Below are 16,423 nucleotides of genomic sequence, written 5' to 3'. Positions count from 1 at the left end.
TAAGATCAACACGTTTAATTTCAGTTTTAAGTTTTATTTTTTCAAGTACGAGTTTTGTTTTTCCAAGTACATACAAAGCTTTTGACCCCAATCTACCTTCATAACAGTCGACCTTTTTACATCCTTTTCCTGCAACAATGCTGCCACCGTGTGGCCAATGTTGTGCATTAGCGCTTCTCAGTAAGCCTCGACAAGGCCGCTGTTCCCCCTCCTTAAACGCAGAACATGCGCAAGGGGGCGCATTTCGCTCATTCTCGCAGTGGATACACAAGTGATGCGCAGATGCGCTACCGTAATTACTGCTGCAATGACAGCACTGACATCTTTGACATCAGAGGGCACTTAAGGAGCAAAGAGTGACTCTGACTGAATCTTTACATACAAAAAGGGCTGAACATATAACATGTTTATATATATATTTATAACACATATTTATCGCATATTTCCATACATTTCCATCATTAGTTTTTTTTCCACCAGTCATTTTTTTTAACAAAGAATAATATGTGGAACTTCTAGACCGGGGGAAGGCAAGTCCGGTCCTAGTGAGCCTCTGTCCTGCCTATTTTTGAAGTTTCCCTCCTTCACAAACCTGATTTAAATCACCGGGGTTGTTATCACGCTTGTACAGCGCTTGCTGATGAGTTAATTATTTGAATCAGGTATGCTACAGTCAGGAGAACTGATAAACAGGCAGGACAGCGGCTCCCTAGGACCGAACTCTCCTACCCCTGATCGAGACCAAGCAATGATCAACCAGTTTTCTGGAATAGCTCAAAGCAAGTGAAGATAATTTTTGTGATGGATGGATGGATGGATGGATGGATGGATGGATGGATGGATGGATGGATGGATGGATGGATGGATGGATGGATGGATGGATGGATGGAAAAATAAAATGTATTTACAAAAAATAAAAATCCATATCTGCAAAACCTAGTGCTATGTGTAACAGTCAAACCCCAACGTGACCCTCCAGCGCAGACTGCTTCTGATGGAGGCCGACCAGGAAAAAAAAACTCCAGGAATTTTTCCCTCAGTTTTCCTTTGCTTCAAGTTTCAGGAAGCGAGAAAGGAGGGAAAATGCAATCCAGACCACAAAGACTTTGGGAGGCTGTGGGGGGACGGGGCTGGGTCTAGGATCAAATGACCAGACAGAGGCGGAGCTGCAACGTTCAACTTCACTTCAGCTCCCATTTTCACACAAAAGTCTAGAACTGGATCAGCTCGGACACTAATGTCTATCAGTACGTGTGTGTGCGTATGTGCGTCGTTTGCAGAATGAAAGACTAAGTCGATAGCGTCGCTGAGTCGGCAGGAAGCTGCTGAGTCTGCACTTTGGTGGTGTGGCAACCATGAGGAGGCGGTGGACGCCAGGAGAAGATGCAAGCGAGCGGGGGTAGAACGAGGGAGGGAGAAGCGGCGGGACGCTCCCGACCCAGCATTGAGCCTTGAACTCATGAACCGGACTCGCAGCGCCCTGCCCGGCCTCCCTCCTCCTCCCTCTCCACCTCCTCCCTCTCCTCCTCCGCCGCCTTCATTGTCTTTCTCCAGCCACTTCAGCACCATGAGGTTTTCCTACCATCTCGAAAACAGCGCCACCAGCAGGACAGGTAAGTCCCGACAACAAGAGTACCGGTCAAGGTTGGGCAAACAAGAGCCACGTTTTATTTTCAAAATTGATCAAAAGTGTCAGGTCATTCGTAGATGAGGCAAAAAAAAGTAGTTTGTTTATGTACATTGTTTACTTTAATGCTAAAATCATAACAGTTCAGTGTATGTTGTAATCTCATGCTGACAAAAGTGTCACGTTGTTGGGGTACTAATTTCACAGTGGCGTCATCATCCACCAACATCCCCCTCCCCATTCCCCAATAGACTTAACCCTACTTCCCGATTCCCAACATGCAGCGGCCCACGCATGAAAACTAAAAATAGGCTCAGCTGCTGGACACACACTCACACACACACACACACGCACAGACACACACACTCCAAAGTGGCAGTGAGTGAGTGACCCAGTGACCTAAAGAGAGGCGGAGTGATACACAGAACTCTCTCTCTCTCTCTCTCTCCCTCTCTCTCTCTTTAGTGTGTGTGTGGGGGGGGGGGGGTAGGGGGGTTAAGGTCAAAAGTCAAGCTAGCAGATGATGGTAGCAGGGTGTGTTTGTTTTTGAGTGTGCTTGTTTTTCAGCTTTGGTTTGGACACGGGGTGCCTGGAAGGGGTGTTTTTGATTTAATGGCTGTCCTCTCTTTATCACTTCCTGTTGCATGTTTGCTACTGTGCGTATGTGTGTGTTCATGCGTGTGTTGGGTTTAGGAATGTTTTTGGAGGCTTTGAGCGTGAACATCTGATCACTGAGGCTTCACCACTATGTCGTTGGTGCACTTACATGATTATCTAGTCATAGGTTTACAACACGTGATGGAGAGGCAGCAGATCAACACTCTGGAGAGCCTTCTTAATAGACAGATTCACCAGCTTGTATTGTACTATTGGCTCTGCTTTGATTTCTACTGAAGGTTTTGTAACAACTTGAACAACCTCTGTAAGCGGGTTAAAGCACGTGTCCCACTGAGGAGCGAACATTTTCGACTGAAGGTAGCAAAATGTGCATTCACGCCAGGGTTCTTTCACGGTGGCAAATGTCCACCAAACAGTTGCCTAATGTTCCGGAACAGTTTTAGTGTTTTTTTCATGTGCAAAATTCCCTTGCGATAAAAACAAAGTACAGGCGAATGTGAGACAACCGTTTGCAGAAGATTTGCGACTTTGAACAAACCCTGATGAGAACACAGTTAGTCAGATAAGGACTTAATAGTTACAGTGATAAACAGAGACTTACCTTCCAAATTTTCGCCAGATTCACAACTTTGTATTGGACTATTAAAACTGCCTTGTACTGGTAGTCTTGATCACCATTACCTTCTGTAGAACATCTAGACCCTTAAATCCTCTAAAACTTAGGTGTCAAACACAAGGCCGGGGGGCCAGATACGGATCAACACATCGTTTTATGTGGCCCGCAAAGACAAATTGTTTATCAATTTCATGTGTTAATACTAAAATTGTCTTTTCTCCAATTTTTATTACCATTCATCTTTTTAAAATATTTGAAGTTTTTACTCGTCTCTGATTCCAGTTATTCATCAGTTTGTTGTGTAGCTTATACTGTATATAGAAGATATGGTCATAATGGCCCTTCGAAGAAAACAATGACTACGATGTGGCCCGTGATGAAATTGAGTCTAAAACATTCACATTGATACATTTTAAAAGGCCCAAGTGTCAAACTCGGTTCCTTGAGGAACACTATGCTGCATTTTCTAGACGTTTCCCTCCTTCACCCAATTCAAATGATCAGCTCATCAGAAGCTTTGCAGGAGCCTGATAACAATCACACTTATTTGAATGACGTGTGTTGGAGGAGGGAAACGTCTAACACATGCAGAAGAGTGGCCCTCAAGGACAAGAGTTTGACGCCTGTGTTGCAAGGGATAACCAGAACCTCCTTGATTACCCCAAGAACCTTCTAGACCACAAGAACCATCACAATTCCCACAGTATTATGTGTATCAAAATGTAAAGAATGCAACAGACACGAATATAAAATGTAAAACGATGTCACATCCCATCTTGCAAACACATTTCCCACATTCTATGTGACAGCACTCCGACGGGTTGTCAAGGTGACAGCGGGTCCAGATCACAAGTTATTGATATTTTGTCATCTTTGGCGCAAATTGCGACCGTGTATCACCGTCGATGGTAGTTTGCTTCTCGCAGAGGTGTCCCTAATCTTTGGACCATGTTTTGCCCGAGCAGTCACCTGATACAAATGTCACGCACGCGAATTTCTCGAACTCGTTGTCATGGAGACCAAAAGTAAAGGGAGAAGAGGAGGAGGACAAGACACAACTACCTCCTCCTCCTCCGCAGCCCTGTGAGGGGTTCTCTTTGCTGCACCGCCCGCCACCGGCCAGTCCATTGGATCGAATAAAGCGCCTCTAATCGCTAGCTCTGTCCAGATAGAACTAGTAGCACTCGCTCTCTCTCTCTCTCTCTCTCTCTCTCTCTCTCTCTCTCTCTCTCTCTCTCTCTCTCTCTCTCTCTCTCTCTCGCTCTCTGCGGGTTGCGCGCGCGCGGAGCAGAACGAGGAGCCGGTTTCTCCGTCTTCTCTTTTTGCCCTTTTTTTCTTCTTTTTTCTTTCTCTTTTTTCTTATTCTTCTCCGTGCATGTGGACCGGGTGAGCCGCGGTCTGCCATCGTCAACATTGTCGTTCATGAGCGGCCTGGTGCTGTGTTGTGCGATGTACATGGACAGAAGCAGCCTAAGCAGAGGTGAGCGTGCGCGCACGCACACACACGCTGCGCCGCACTGGCGTGCGCGTGCATGTCGACAATCACATATGAGGTACGCACAGAGGGGGGGGGGGGGGGGGGGGGGGGGGGGTTTCGGTTATCCGCACGCGCTGACCGACATCTCGCCGCAGTGAATGTAGGCTAGTGTGGCGCGCGTGCACGTCACTGCGTCTGATGCCAGCAGATGTGCTGCTTGTCGTCGCGTGCACGGGAATGTTGCGGATCGAGGATCGATTCCGCCGCCATACCACAATCGATGTTCCGTACGTGTTGGCGTGCGTGCGTGTTTGAACTTGTCCGTCGATGATGATGATGATGATGTTGAGACCATCTATGTGCAGACACACCCCCTCTATCTATTTATCGCAGGCACGCACCCGAGCGCACGTCCATGATTGCGCATCGCCATGTACATATATGCCCGTTCGGGCCCACGTTCTGTCACATCAGACCCAACAACGACCTCTGAAACAGGCACCACAATGTCACAGAGAACAAAACCTGAACACCCACATGATGTTTTCCTTCAACATCACCTTGAGAAAATACTTGTAAAACAGTCAATAGAACCTCGACCTTCTGCAGAACACAACCCGCTTGATCACCAACAGAACCTGGTGTGTCTTTAGAATATTCCACGTTCACAACCCACGGTCACTACCCTAACCTATTTAATTATCACCAGAACCTAACATCTAGATCTTATAGAACCTCTGGAAAGTTCTTATAGCACACATTAACAACCTTGAAATGGAATACCAGAATAGACTTGACCACCACTAGAAACTGCTGGCCTTCAGACATTCATAACCATGCCATGATCTACCAGCATTTCCATGAAGAAGCTAGATCAGTAAGACGTAAATCGCCATAATCTTAACCTTGTAGTGGCCTACTAGACCCCCTTCTGTCCTTGTCCCTCCGTCCTTATTTGTAATATAATTGTCCCTCCGTTCCCATCAGTCATTGTTACTGAAAAGGGCTTAGTCCAACAGATAAGAAAAAAAACAATTTGATTAAAATGGTGCCAATCGACACCATACGGTGGCTGCTACAGAATTTTACAAAGCTTCACATGCACTTATTTTTATATGCAATCTTAAAACGCGCCAAAGTGTGAAGTTTAAAATGGCTTACTTCAACCAGGATCCTGCTCTGGATTGTAGCCAAGCGTTAGAATAAAATTGGAGATTTCATAATACACATTAATAATAAACATTTAAACCTCACTAGCTGGTTTATTTATTATTCAGTTTTAATCCGTTTTTTTAAGACATTGCAATGACATAAAAAGACTGCCAGATGGTAATAATATTATAAGGTTTGGTTGACAGGGTACCTGAAACAAGTCATTGTATTTCTGTCAGTGTTATCTCTCATGAATAGGAATTTTTTGAAAAATCATGTTACTTCACTTAAGTCTTCTTTTACTACCTCGTGCAGGGAGAAACGTTTTTTCTTTTTAACATTTACATTTTGTCTGAACGTAAGAATTACACAAGCAAGACAAATGGAAACCCTTAAAGGCTGAAAAAAAAGTTTTTTTTATTTCCTAAAAAACGAAGTGATGAATTTGAAGATACAAGAGTTCCCAGCGACATTCACCTTTGCAATCCTTTTCACTGTGATGACAAATGATAAATGATTGGCATTTGCAGAATATGTTACAGAGCAGCAAAGTTTAATCAGACTAATAATAATTTTTAAAAATGACATTTTTACTCGCAGTCATTACATTTTAAGGACACCATTTAAGAGCAGTCCAAATGGTCACAAACATCCAGGAAAAAACTCGGTGTGCTGACATTTACATGGGCAATATTGTCTGTTTTGTTTAATTAGCTTTTTGTTTAATTACAGCTTACAATAAACAGAGACACAATTAAAAGCCAAGGTTGTTTTCGACAGACTCCCTTTGGCCTACATTAAAAAGTTAACACATGCTAATTTATTCCTTTCTTCAATTTATTCATGACTCCTTCAACTTATTCATTACTGCAACTTAAAACCATACGGAGTGTTAAGAAGACGAACCTTTATGTTGAAAACTAAAAGCTTCCTCAAAATACTTCCACTCATCAAGGTTGTTGATCATCACTGGAACCTGCTGAGGAACATCTCGACCTGTAGCTGACTCAGCTAACATATTTAACAAATTTACGTTGACATGTATTCGCAGCAACAAGCCAAGACTTTTTGCCCTGATTGTCCCTGCCAGGTCCCCCGTCCTCCTTGAGTCCTAGCTTGCTGGCAAAGAGTCTCTCTCTGGAGCCTCCGTGTGGCACACAGCAGCCCACCTCCTCCTCCTCAAGTCCCGCCGGACTCCAGGAGGAGGAGGTAAACGATACGGGACCACCGCAGCTAAATAAGAGCCGGCCTCCTCTGCTAGGACCAAAGCCTCAAGGTGAGGGTCACAACAATAATGACAAATGCGTGAGATCACTGATTAACGACTCCTCGCTTCTGCAGTCCCCCCCAAGCCACCCCATTTGCAGCAACAAGTGGGAGCATTGAGGACCCGACCTCGGGCTCCAGACAAACCGCTGCCGCCTCCGCCACCCTGCAAGCCCCCCCGTCCCGAGGACCATGCTTCACCCACCTGCGTCCTGTCACTTATCGAGAAGTTTGAGCGGTGAGTGACCCATCAGGATATGTCCGTCTTGGTCAGTGCCATGGGATTGTCGCCATCTTGGTTCCCGTCATGAATCGTCATGCAGGGCTGGGTATCGATTTCTAAAATTAGAATTGTAGTTTTAGATCAAACCCGGTCTCACTTTTTAAGGATCTGTCTCGGTTTTGAGTTTAATAATTTATTGTCATGTTGATTGGTGCAAAATGTTTTTAATATGTAATCACTTTTTATAGCTGCATTGCGTTAAGTGATACGGTCAGTTCAGAGTTAACATTGTCGTGTTATTTGTACGTTATCATGTTTAGTGATTCGTTATTTTGTTAATCCATGTGTTGCAGCGAGCAGATCATAATGGTTCCTGACATCACCGGAGGGGCCCTCTGTCCCCGCCTTCTCGACACCCCCTTATCTCGACCTTCATCTCCATCGTCATCGTCAGCTACTGCCATCCCCAAGGAGGAGGAGGAGGGGGGTCTTCCTGAACTCAAATGTCACGATGACGTTGCACAGGAAAGGGAGGAGCCGGAGGGGCCAGAGGAGCCGGCGTCTGCGGAGATGAACGAGCGCCGACCGTCTGACCAATCCGGTCTGCCGCCCGAGCGTTTGTCCCTTCCGTCCTCGCAGACGGAGGGGAAGCTGGCCAATCGTGACAGCGGCATCGACAGCATCAGCTCACCGTCACACAGCGAGGAACTCTGCTTTGTTGGTGTGGACGACGCTGGCGGCATTGGTGGGGTTTACTCCTGTGGCCTCCCCCGACCCTCCAGCTCGTCCTCATACGCCGGCGAGGGCGAGGAGGGCGAGGCCAGGGGTGTAGCCAGGAGGAGGGACTTCTCAGAGGATGCAGACAGTGACCTCGAGGAGGAGGAGGAGGAGTTGTCCGAGCTTACCTTAGTGCTTTCAGCCCCCAGACAAGACTTGGCTGAGGTAAGACAGGAAGCTGTCATGTGATCATTCTGATTTGGAATGAGGGTCACAGATGAAGCAAACCATCTTCCTGTTCCTGTTGTATCGATCCATCACTTATGGAAGCTATTTAATTGTAGAACTGTTTGTCAAGTAAAGGCTGACCTTTCTTATCTTTTGACCAATGCCCGTCTCAGACATCATCACATGTCTTACAGCTGTCCGTCCAGCAAAGGGTGTTCCATATTGCCAATGAGCTCCTTCACACAGAGATCTCCTACGTGTCCAAACTCCACTTACTGGATCAGGTGGGTCACCATAGACATATAATCCTCACCCACAGTCCGGACACGGGTCAACTGACGCACTGCTGCTCCCCACAGGTCTTCTGTGCCCGACTTCTGGAAGAAGCACGGTCCCGTTCTTCTTTCCCATGTGACGTCATTCACGGAATCTTCTCCAACATCTGCTCCATCCACTGCTTCCACCAACAGTTCCTCCTGCCGGCCCTGCAGAAGCGCATGGAGGAGTGGTGAGCTGGTCTCAAACTACTTGACTCGACAAGAGTTGTGGTATACTCGAATGAGGCAACCCACCAGCGTGCCGAGTACAAAGGCCACCTTCATGAAACAAGTATCATAGATTAAATGTCTGAAAAACTCCTCAGGGACTCAAACCCACGCATCGGAGACATCTTGCAGAAGCTTGCACCCTTCCTGAAGATGTACGGCGAGTATGTGAAGAACTTTGATCACGCCATGGAGCTCGTCAATACGTGGATGGAGAGGTCGGCTCTGTTCAAGAGCATCATACATGACATCCAGGTGACTTGTACATACAGGACATAGTGCCTCACTGAACATGATGGCCTGTCACTATACGACATCAACGTGGCAGACAATGTAAATGTGTGTGTTTGTGTTTTGTGTGTGTCAGAGAGACGAGCGCTGTGCTAACCTGACGCTCCAACATCACATGTTGGAGCCAGTCCAAAGGATTCCTCGATATGAACTCCTGCTCAAAGATTATCTGCACCGTCTACCGGAGGACGCGCCGGACTACAAGGATGCTCAGAGTATGCACACACACACACACACACGCACACACGTTTAGAGGTCCCTTGGCCGTTCCTCGCACCAGCACACACACACAAGTCTCTTGACAGTTTAGTAACCTGCTCCAAGACAGATTGATTTTTCATATTGTCCTCTAATCAGTTACTAAGTCAATGAAATTTGTTAAAATGCTGACACAAATGCCGCTAGTATGCTAATATATCGCAAGATAATCACCCGAGTCCACAAAGGCAGATAGACAATGGTTGATAATTTGTCATCTTGCTAATTACAATGATTGATCAATGCTAACATGCTTGCACCTACTATGCGTCTAAAAAGCAAAAGAGCAACCTGAGTGCAGAAAGCCCAGTGGAAAAGTGATAAGATACATTTTTATAGTTTATTATGAACTGCTAATGCTGCCTTACTCGCTGTAGTGAAAGGTGAAGCCACCGGCGGCCATCTTGCATTGCCATCTTGTCATAACCATGACCATGGCCTTCTACCATGAGTTATCTTTCATGGTAATTGATTAAATGCTGACATGTTACACTTAGCAAGAGTACAGGCAGCCCCAAGGCAGATTGTTAAACTTGATGATGGGTGAATATGTTAGCCCGTTTGCTGACGACATGTGACAAGATTCTTTTTGTCTGCAGAGTCTCTTGAGCTCATTGCTACAGCAGCTGAACATTCCAACGCTGCCATCAAGAAAATGGTGAGACCATTTAGAACAGCTTCCCAGAAAGGATTACGGCGCAACCTTCGCGACAGCTCAAATTGATGCTTTTAAAACTTTCAGGAGCGAATGAGAAAGCTGCTGAAAGTGTACGAACTTCTGGGCGGCGAAGAGGACATTGTGAACCCGACCAATGAGCTCATCAAGGAGGGACACATTCTCAAACTGTCCAACAAGAATGGCACGTCGCAGGATCGATACCTCATCCTGGTATGGGCTCCTCTGTCTTCCCTATCTCCATCATCAACGCAAGCGGGACGTCTAACCTAATAATTCTCAACTGGGGTTTAGCATATAGACAAAGTCGCAATCACACGTACGTACCAGCCCATTTTCCTTGCACTTTTGTGTGCGTATATTGATGAATTGAGAATCCAGTCCAACCCAGCGGCGCCTGGAAAGCGGACTTTAAACCGATGATGATGATGATGATATTGATGAATCAAAATTCATCCTAAATGACAGCGTGTGCTTGCACCAAACTACTTTGCATAAGCCGTGCCCATATTTCCCCAAAGAGGGTGTCCATTTGACGCATCTCGGCCAATGCGGGGAGGTTTAAAGTTGCAAGAGATTAAAAACATACAGCTTAGAGATACGTTTCCAGAACATTCATAACTTTTTCAACCTTTATCTTATTTTCAAAAGGTTTGTATCATCGGAACGCGTCCACAAACACAGAACTGACAACATATAACAATGTCAATAATTTTTGAAAACTTTTTTGAAAACGAGAGACGCATCTCGGCCAATGCGGGGAGGTTTAAAGTTGCAAGAGATTAAAAACATACAGCTTAGAGATACGTTTCCAGAACATTCATAACTTTTTCAACCTTTATCTTATTTTCAAAAGGTTTGTATCATCGGAACGCTTCCACAAACACAGAACTGACAACATATAAGAATGTCAATAATTTTTGAAAACTTTTTTGAAAACTAGAGTATGGTAGTAAGGAAGGTAGTAAGGTGGGTAGTGGGTAGTAAGGAAGTTTAAAAAGGGTTTAGATTATGAAGTGATCATTGGAAAAATGTGTACCCTGGACTTGAACATTTTGAAAACCCCTGGTCTAACCATCGTTGTGCTCCTCCAGTTCAACGACAGGCTGCTCTACTGCGTTCCCAAGCTGCGTCTTATTGGTCAGAAATACGGTGTCCGAGCTCGCATAGATGTGGACGGCATGGAGGTGAGTCTTGTTGGGGTTGTGGTGCGGAGGTGTGGAGGTCAGGATTCGGCAGTCTTAGCAAGTTAACATAACAATTCTCTCAATGGAAATCGCAACCTGATAAGTCATAGTGGTTTTTGTACTTGGGTTGCTGTTTTGTTATATTGTTAGCATACCAACTGCTAGCATGTTTGCATTTTAGCAATTCTCATTGGCATTGTTTTTTACCGCACTGTACAGCTGAAGGAGATGAGCAGCGCTGCAGTTCCTCGGACCTTCTTGGTGTCTGGCAAGCAGCGTTCTCTTGAGCTGCAGGCCAGGTATTGTTAATGCCACACAACTGTGTAAAAGTTGAGGTTGCCTTTACCCACCCTTTTTTTTTAAACTTGCTGTGTCTCTGCAGGACAGAAGATGAGAAGAAAGACTGGATCCAGGTACAGACAACAGGCTTGAAATCAAACAGCATCACTGAGTCTATCAACCAATCAGGATATGCATTTGTGTGTGTTTTTGTGTATGCGTTTGTGTGTGTATCTTGCAGGCTATCCAGGCCACCATCCAGAGACACGAACACACCATGGAGACATTTCGTCACTTGACTTGTTCGCTACGAGATGAAGAGTCAACACCTCCTCACTCCCCGGTAAACACACCCCATTGTACAAAATGTAAATTGCGCAATAGCCAAGTGGTCATGAAAACCCAGCTACTGCGATGAACACTGAAGGCTGGGCAATTTGGCCTCAAAAATAAAATCTCAAGTTTTCTATAAATTATCCTCTTTTGCTTATAAAAAAAAAGGCAAATGACAATTACATTATTCAAAACCAGTGTTTATACATTTATTGAAATGAATCGCCATTGATGACTACTTTTGCTTATGTTCATCAGAGCTGCGCCGAACTTGGCAAGCGTGCACCTACGCCCATCCGTGAGAAGGAAGTGACATTGTGCATGAAATGCCAGGAGGCATTCAACGCCCTTACTAGGCGGCGCCACCACTGCAAAGCCTGCGGTCATGTGCGTCCAATCAAAGCTGGCTTTCTCAGGCGCCACGGCAACAATCCGTAGCCCTCTAAGACTCTCCTGTCTCACCATCAGGTGGTTTGTGGGAAATGCTCAGAGTTCCGTGCCCGCCTCTCGTACGACAACAACCGCACTAATCGCGTGTGTGTGGACTGCTATGCTATGTTAGTGGGGGTGTCCCCCCCGCCGTCTGTTGTGGCCGGCAGCAACCAGAGGAGGCGCTCCATCCTGGAGGTAAGAGCGACATACACCACGGTCAGGGCCACAGTCGCGGTGACCCTTTAGCTGGAACTCGACGCGACTTGTTTGATTGTTGCCACAGTAACTTTGGACTTGCTTAAAACTTGAAGGTTAAAGAGGAAGTCAACCCAAATTTTTTTTTTTTACAATAATATGTTGTATGTACCCCATGAGTCTAAGTATGGCATTCTGATTAATATTGCCTTTGTGGAATATTTGTTGAGGAGCAAAATTTACCCATTTTATCCAACTTGGTGGGCGACCATTTTGCCACCTGCTGTCGACTGAAAATGGCATCACAGTTACCAGGTCTCAGGTCACAACCAATCACGGCTCAGCTTCAGAAAACTGGTGAGCCGTGATTGGTCGATACCTGAGCACTTAGGCACTGTGATGTCATTTTCAGTCAACAGCAAGTGGCAAAATGGCCGTCTTTCCCTTGTTTAATTCATATTCTACAAGCAAAACATTATTCACAACACTTCATTTCGACAACTTGGGCTACACAGAACATATTGTACATTACAAAGAGAAATTTTGGTTTGGCATCCGCTTTAAGACTTACTCCAACCTCTGGTTGTCCCCGTAGAAACAAGCCTCCCTGGCGGCTGAGAACAGCGTCATGTGCAGCTTCCTCCATCACATGGAGAAAGGAGGCGGGCGAGGCTGGCAGAAAGCCTGGTTTGTCATCCCTGAAAACGAACCCCTGGTCCTCTATATCTACGGAGCACCTCAGGTGGGCCCTGAACACGATGAACACATTACTCAGTGACCTGTCCACGGTTTCTCTGTTGTACCCTAACAGTTTAGACAGGACAAGCATTCACAACTACAATGAATTGAACATGGATGTTTTTTGAATATCCGCGTAAAAAAAAATGCAAACACAGGGAGAACGTAAACTTCACTGAGGAAAGCCCGAGCTATGAGTCTATGAGGCTCAGTCACCATGCCTAAGAATTTGCCTAATTTGAAATACATCGTAGTTGGTCCTCATTGCGTGCACACAAAATGACCCATGATGCCGTGTGTTTTCAGGATGTAAAGGCGCAGCGCAGCGTTCCTCTGATTGGCTTCGACGTTTCGCTCCCGGAGTCATGCGACCGCCTGGAGCGTCGGCACACCTTTAAGATTTCCCAGAGTCACCTGACGCTCTACTTCAGCGCAGACGGCGAGGAGCTCCAGCGTCGATGGATGGATGTGTTGTCCAGGGCCGGCAAAGGGGAGGAGCCTCAGCCTCACCACCCAATCGTAGAGAGCGTGGAGGAAGAGGGGGAGGAGCCGGACGGCACAGAGGGCGACAACACGTGATTTGTTTGAATGAGGGGTGACGCAGGGAGTGGGGTCAACCGTCGGAGTTTATTTAATCCGGACACAAAATGGGACATTACCCATGAGCCTCTGCACAGCTGCAGTGTCACATGCTGTCCGAAAGCACAATCCTCTTCCTCCTGATGCTACCATCTTGTCTTGATGATTTCATCCATTTCCTATAATTCTCTGAAAATGTGATGCTGTCACACCGCAAGTGGAAGAATCCCAGCGCAGTAGCAACGTGTCAGGGATGCCCTGATGGGACACACTTGGACGCAATTGCTAATTATGACTTCAAAATGATCATATTCCATTTTAATTTCAGGTTTTAATTATGTTATTTCATTATGTTTGGTTTTTATTAAAGATTTATTGGAAAAAAATACAAGACAAAACAAGGTGGAGGAGATGCAAAGGAGAAACCGGGAATTAGACTGAGCCCGTTTGACATATGCCAGTCACGCCTTCTTCTTCATCTTCTTCTTCCTGTCATTCTGATGACTCGCTGTTGAATGTTGTGAGCGTGTACGTGTGTGTGTTTTGTTTGCTTGATGCCAAATGTTCAACCTTTGTAAATATAATTTATTCACCTGCAGTCACGTGACTGTCAGCAGAAGGGAAGAAGCCGTTGGCAGCAAGTCTAGGGTCGCAACCGCCTAACTTCCTGAGAGGGAGCAGGCTCTTTTTGCTAAGATAGACCAATCTTATTCTGGAACTTTAATGACATTTGCTCATTAAGATCACTGCATTTTGTGGATAAGACAGTTTCTTTGTATATTTTTTAATTGGTTTTCACCACGCATTTTTACCATGTTTTTTGGGGCTAAGTCAAGCATAGCAATTGACTTAGCTTATTTTTTGTCAGAGTAGGCTTGCTCTTTCTGGTAAACTAGGCTAATCTTAGATGCCATTTTTGTTCATAAAGATCACCATGTTTGTGTGAAAATCAATTTTTTGGGGGGAGGGGGCTTTCACGCCATGTATTTAGCACAAAGTCTAGCGCAGCAACTGACTAGCTTCCCGGAAGGAAGCAGGCCCTTTGTTCTAAGATAGGCTAATCATATTCTGGAGCTTTGATGGTGTGAGATCATCTTTGTATGAAAGTATTATTATTATTTTTTTCACCACTTAACTTTCAGGGCACATTTTTAGCATGTTGTTTTTAGTTCCGAGCCTAGCATAGCAATTAACTCGCTTTCTTGGAGGGTGAGCTTGCGCTTTTGTGCTAAACTAGGCTAATCTTGTTCTGGAACTATAATCGCATTTGTTTATTCCATATATTGTGTTTTTTTTGTTTGTTTGTTTCAAACTTGTATTTAACTTCATGTTTTTAGTGCCAAAGCCTAGCATAGGATCAGACTATCTTCCTGGGAGGAAGCGGCTTTTCAGGCTATGATTAGCTATACTTATTTCGCAACTTTGATGATGTTTGTTCGTTAGCTCACCATGTTTGTCTTTTTTTTTTGGTGTGTTTCCACTTCAGCTCTTACTGCGCATTTTTAGCGTGTTGGTTTTAGCATGTGCTGCTCCTCTTCCCTCGGTGATGTTTAAAGGAAATGGCCTTATGATTGACTTCATTTTTATGTACTCTGAAGCTTCTGACTTTGTGTCTTTGTGCTTTAAAGTAGTCGACATGGTGCTGAATGCTAGATGACGTCTCTAGTGCTGGACGATGACAAATACTTCTCTTTTGTGAGCTAGCAGGCAAGCTAGGCTGGGATCTTTCCAGTCACTTGACTCCTTTTGACAGGAGAGAGTGGTGCAGATGTTTACATGTGGTCACAAGGTGGCGCTGTGAGTTCTGAGTGAACTTGTGCCAAATGCAGTGTTCTATTGTAATAATGTTATTATCGTTGTTGGGCTTTTTGCCTCTCGTGAGTGTGTTTCTCTTTTTACAATTCACTCATACATTATTGTGGACTGTAAATGGCTGCTGTTACCCTGGAGACAACACATCTTCAAATCTAAGACACATTAATGGACTTCCTGTTACAGTTTATCTTTAAAAATAGAGAGAAAAAGAAAAAATCTCATCATAGTATCCTCTGAATTATCGGGAGCCTTGTGTTGCTATGGCAACTGCCAGGCTCCAGAGCTTAACCTTTGGTGTCGCCTTCGTAACCGCTAACATCTCCACGTTATGATGTCTTGTTGCTATGGTGAGTACTAAATTCCAGTGCTGCTAGGTTGCTGTGGCAACAGCAGCAGCAACAGATTATTGACGATTGATGAGCGATGATTGGTTAGTGGCCGGCCACTGCCTTCCTTGAACCTTTTGTGACACCTTGCCTTGTGAATGACATCACGTGTTGAAGATATTAAAATAAAGCATTAATAAAGGTTGGGCGATTACTGTCATTTGTCCCCCAAAAACATACAATCCGATTTGATTTTTTTTTTTTTTCGACAAAATTTTAGCCAAGTGATGGCCACGTCTTTCTTTTTTTTTTTTTTTTAATAAAAAACATAGGTAGGAAATTCACAGATTAGGTTATACAGTTAAATCTGTAAAATATGCAACATTGTTTATTTTTTTTAAATGATACAAAAGATAAATGTATTTTGAATTTTAGGTTTACTCTCATCTTAAATTAATGACATTTTAATGAAACAGCAAACTAATTAATACACAATTTAATTGAACTATTAATTCATCTGATCCTAATTAATTTGCAGGTATTTCATATTTTTAAATAAACTATGTACTATACGTTTTTTTTTAACTTTTTCATTTCAGGGGAAAAGTGGACTCTTGATCATTCACCCCCTTGATTTTACTTCATAATATTCACAGAGGAACATTGTTGATCAAAGTTGGTGATGGTTCTCTGCTAATTGTATTTACAGTATATACGAAATTTAAACCAAAAATGAACCATTGACCATGAACCAAATGTAAACATGAATCTCTGGCTGACGTCACTCTATGGTGCCACAGTGGCGTCTTTAAAGGTATTTATTAAATCCAGTTATAAGAAAAACA

The 16,423-nt window shown here is 44.5% G+C and overlaps 1 protein-coding gene across 2 annotated transcripts; it reads left to right on the top strand.

The window, feature by feature from the left end:
- The first annotated feature begins 1,188 nt into the window (after window positions 1–1,188).
- Window positions 1,189–15,783, top strand: fgd1 (FYVE, RhoGEF and PH domain containing 1). Of its 2 annotated transcripts, none has more exons than XM_037239816.1 (18): window positions 1,189–1,613; window positions 6,581–6,766; window positions 6,832–6,994; window positions 7,333–7,921; window positions 8,119–8,208; window positions 8,284–8,432; window positions 8,568–8,724; window positions 8,837–8,975; window positions 9,618–9,676; window positions 9,761–9,907; window positions 10,789–10,881; window positions 11,101–11,180; window positions 11,264–11,294; window positions 11,402–11,503; window positions 11,752–11,880; window positions 11,962–12,120; window positions 12,716–12,862; window positions 13,165–15,783. In XM_037239816.1, the coding sequence occupies exons 1-18, from the start codon at window positions 1,460–1,462 to the stop codon at window positions 13,435–13,437; spliced, it is 2,847 nt and encodes a 948-aa protein (XP_037095711.1). In that variant the 5' UTR covers window positions 1,189–1,459; the 3' UTR covers window positions 13,438–15,783. The 2 variants fall into 2 exon arrangements, with proteins under 2 accessions (XP_037095711.1, XP_037095721.1); XM_037239826.1 differs by lacking the exon at window positions 1,189–1,613 and adding an exon at window positions 4,113–4,341.
- Window positions 15,784–16,423: the final 640 nt, after the last annotated feature.

The sequence above is a fragment of the Syngnathus acus genome, chromosome 2 (genome assembly GCF_901709675.1).
Source record: "Syngnathus acus chromosome 2, fSynAcu1.2, whole genome shotgun sequence".
In the NCBI taxonomy this organism is placed as follows: domain Eukaryota; kingdom Metazoa; phylum Chordata; class Actinopteri; order Syngnathiformes; family Syngnathidae; genus Syngnathus; species Syngnathus acus.
The sequence above is the reverse complement of the archived record's forward strand: the minus strand, read 5'-3'. Positions and strand labels throughout refer to the sequence as shown.

What these genes read in the sequence shown, in the direction of transcription:
- fgd1 (XM_037239816.1), top strand. Translation starts at nt 1,460, where the DNA reads ATGAACCGGACTCGCAGCGCCCTGCCCGGCCTCCCTCCTCCTCCCTCT. An exon ending in CAGAAGCGCATGGAGGAGTG is followed by an intron (nt 8,433 to 8,567) that starts GTGAGCTGGTCT and finishes AAAACTCCTCAG; the next exon opens with GGACTCAAACCCACGCATCG. An exon ending in CAACACCTCCTCACTCCCCG is followed by an intron (nt 11,504 to 11,751) that starts GTAAACACACCC and finishes TATGTTCATCAG; the next exon opens with AGCTGCGCCGAACTTGGCAA.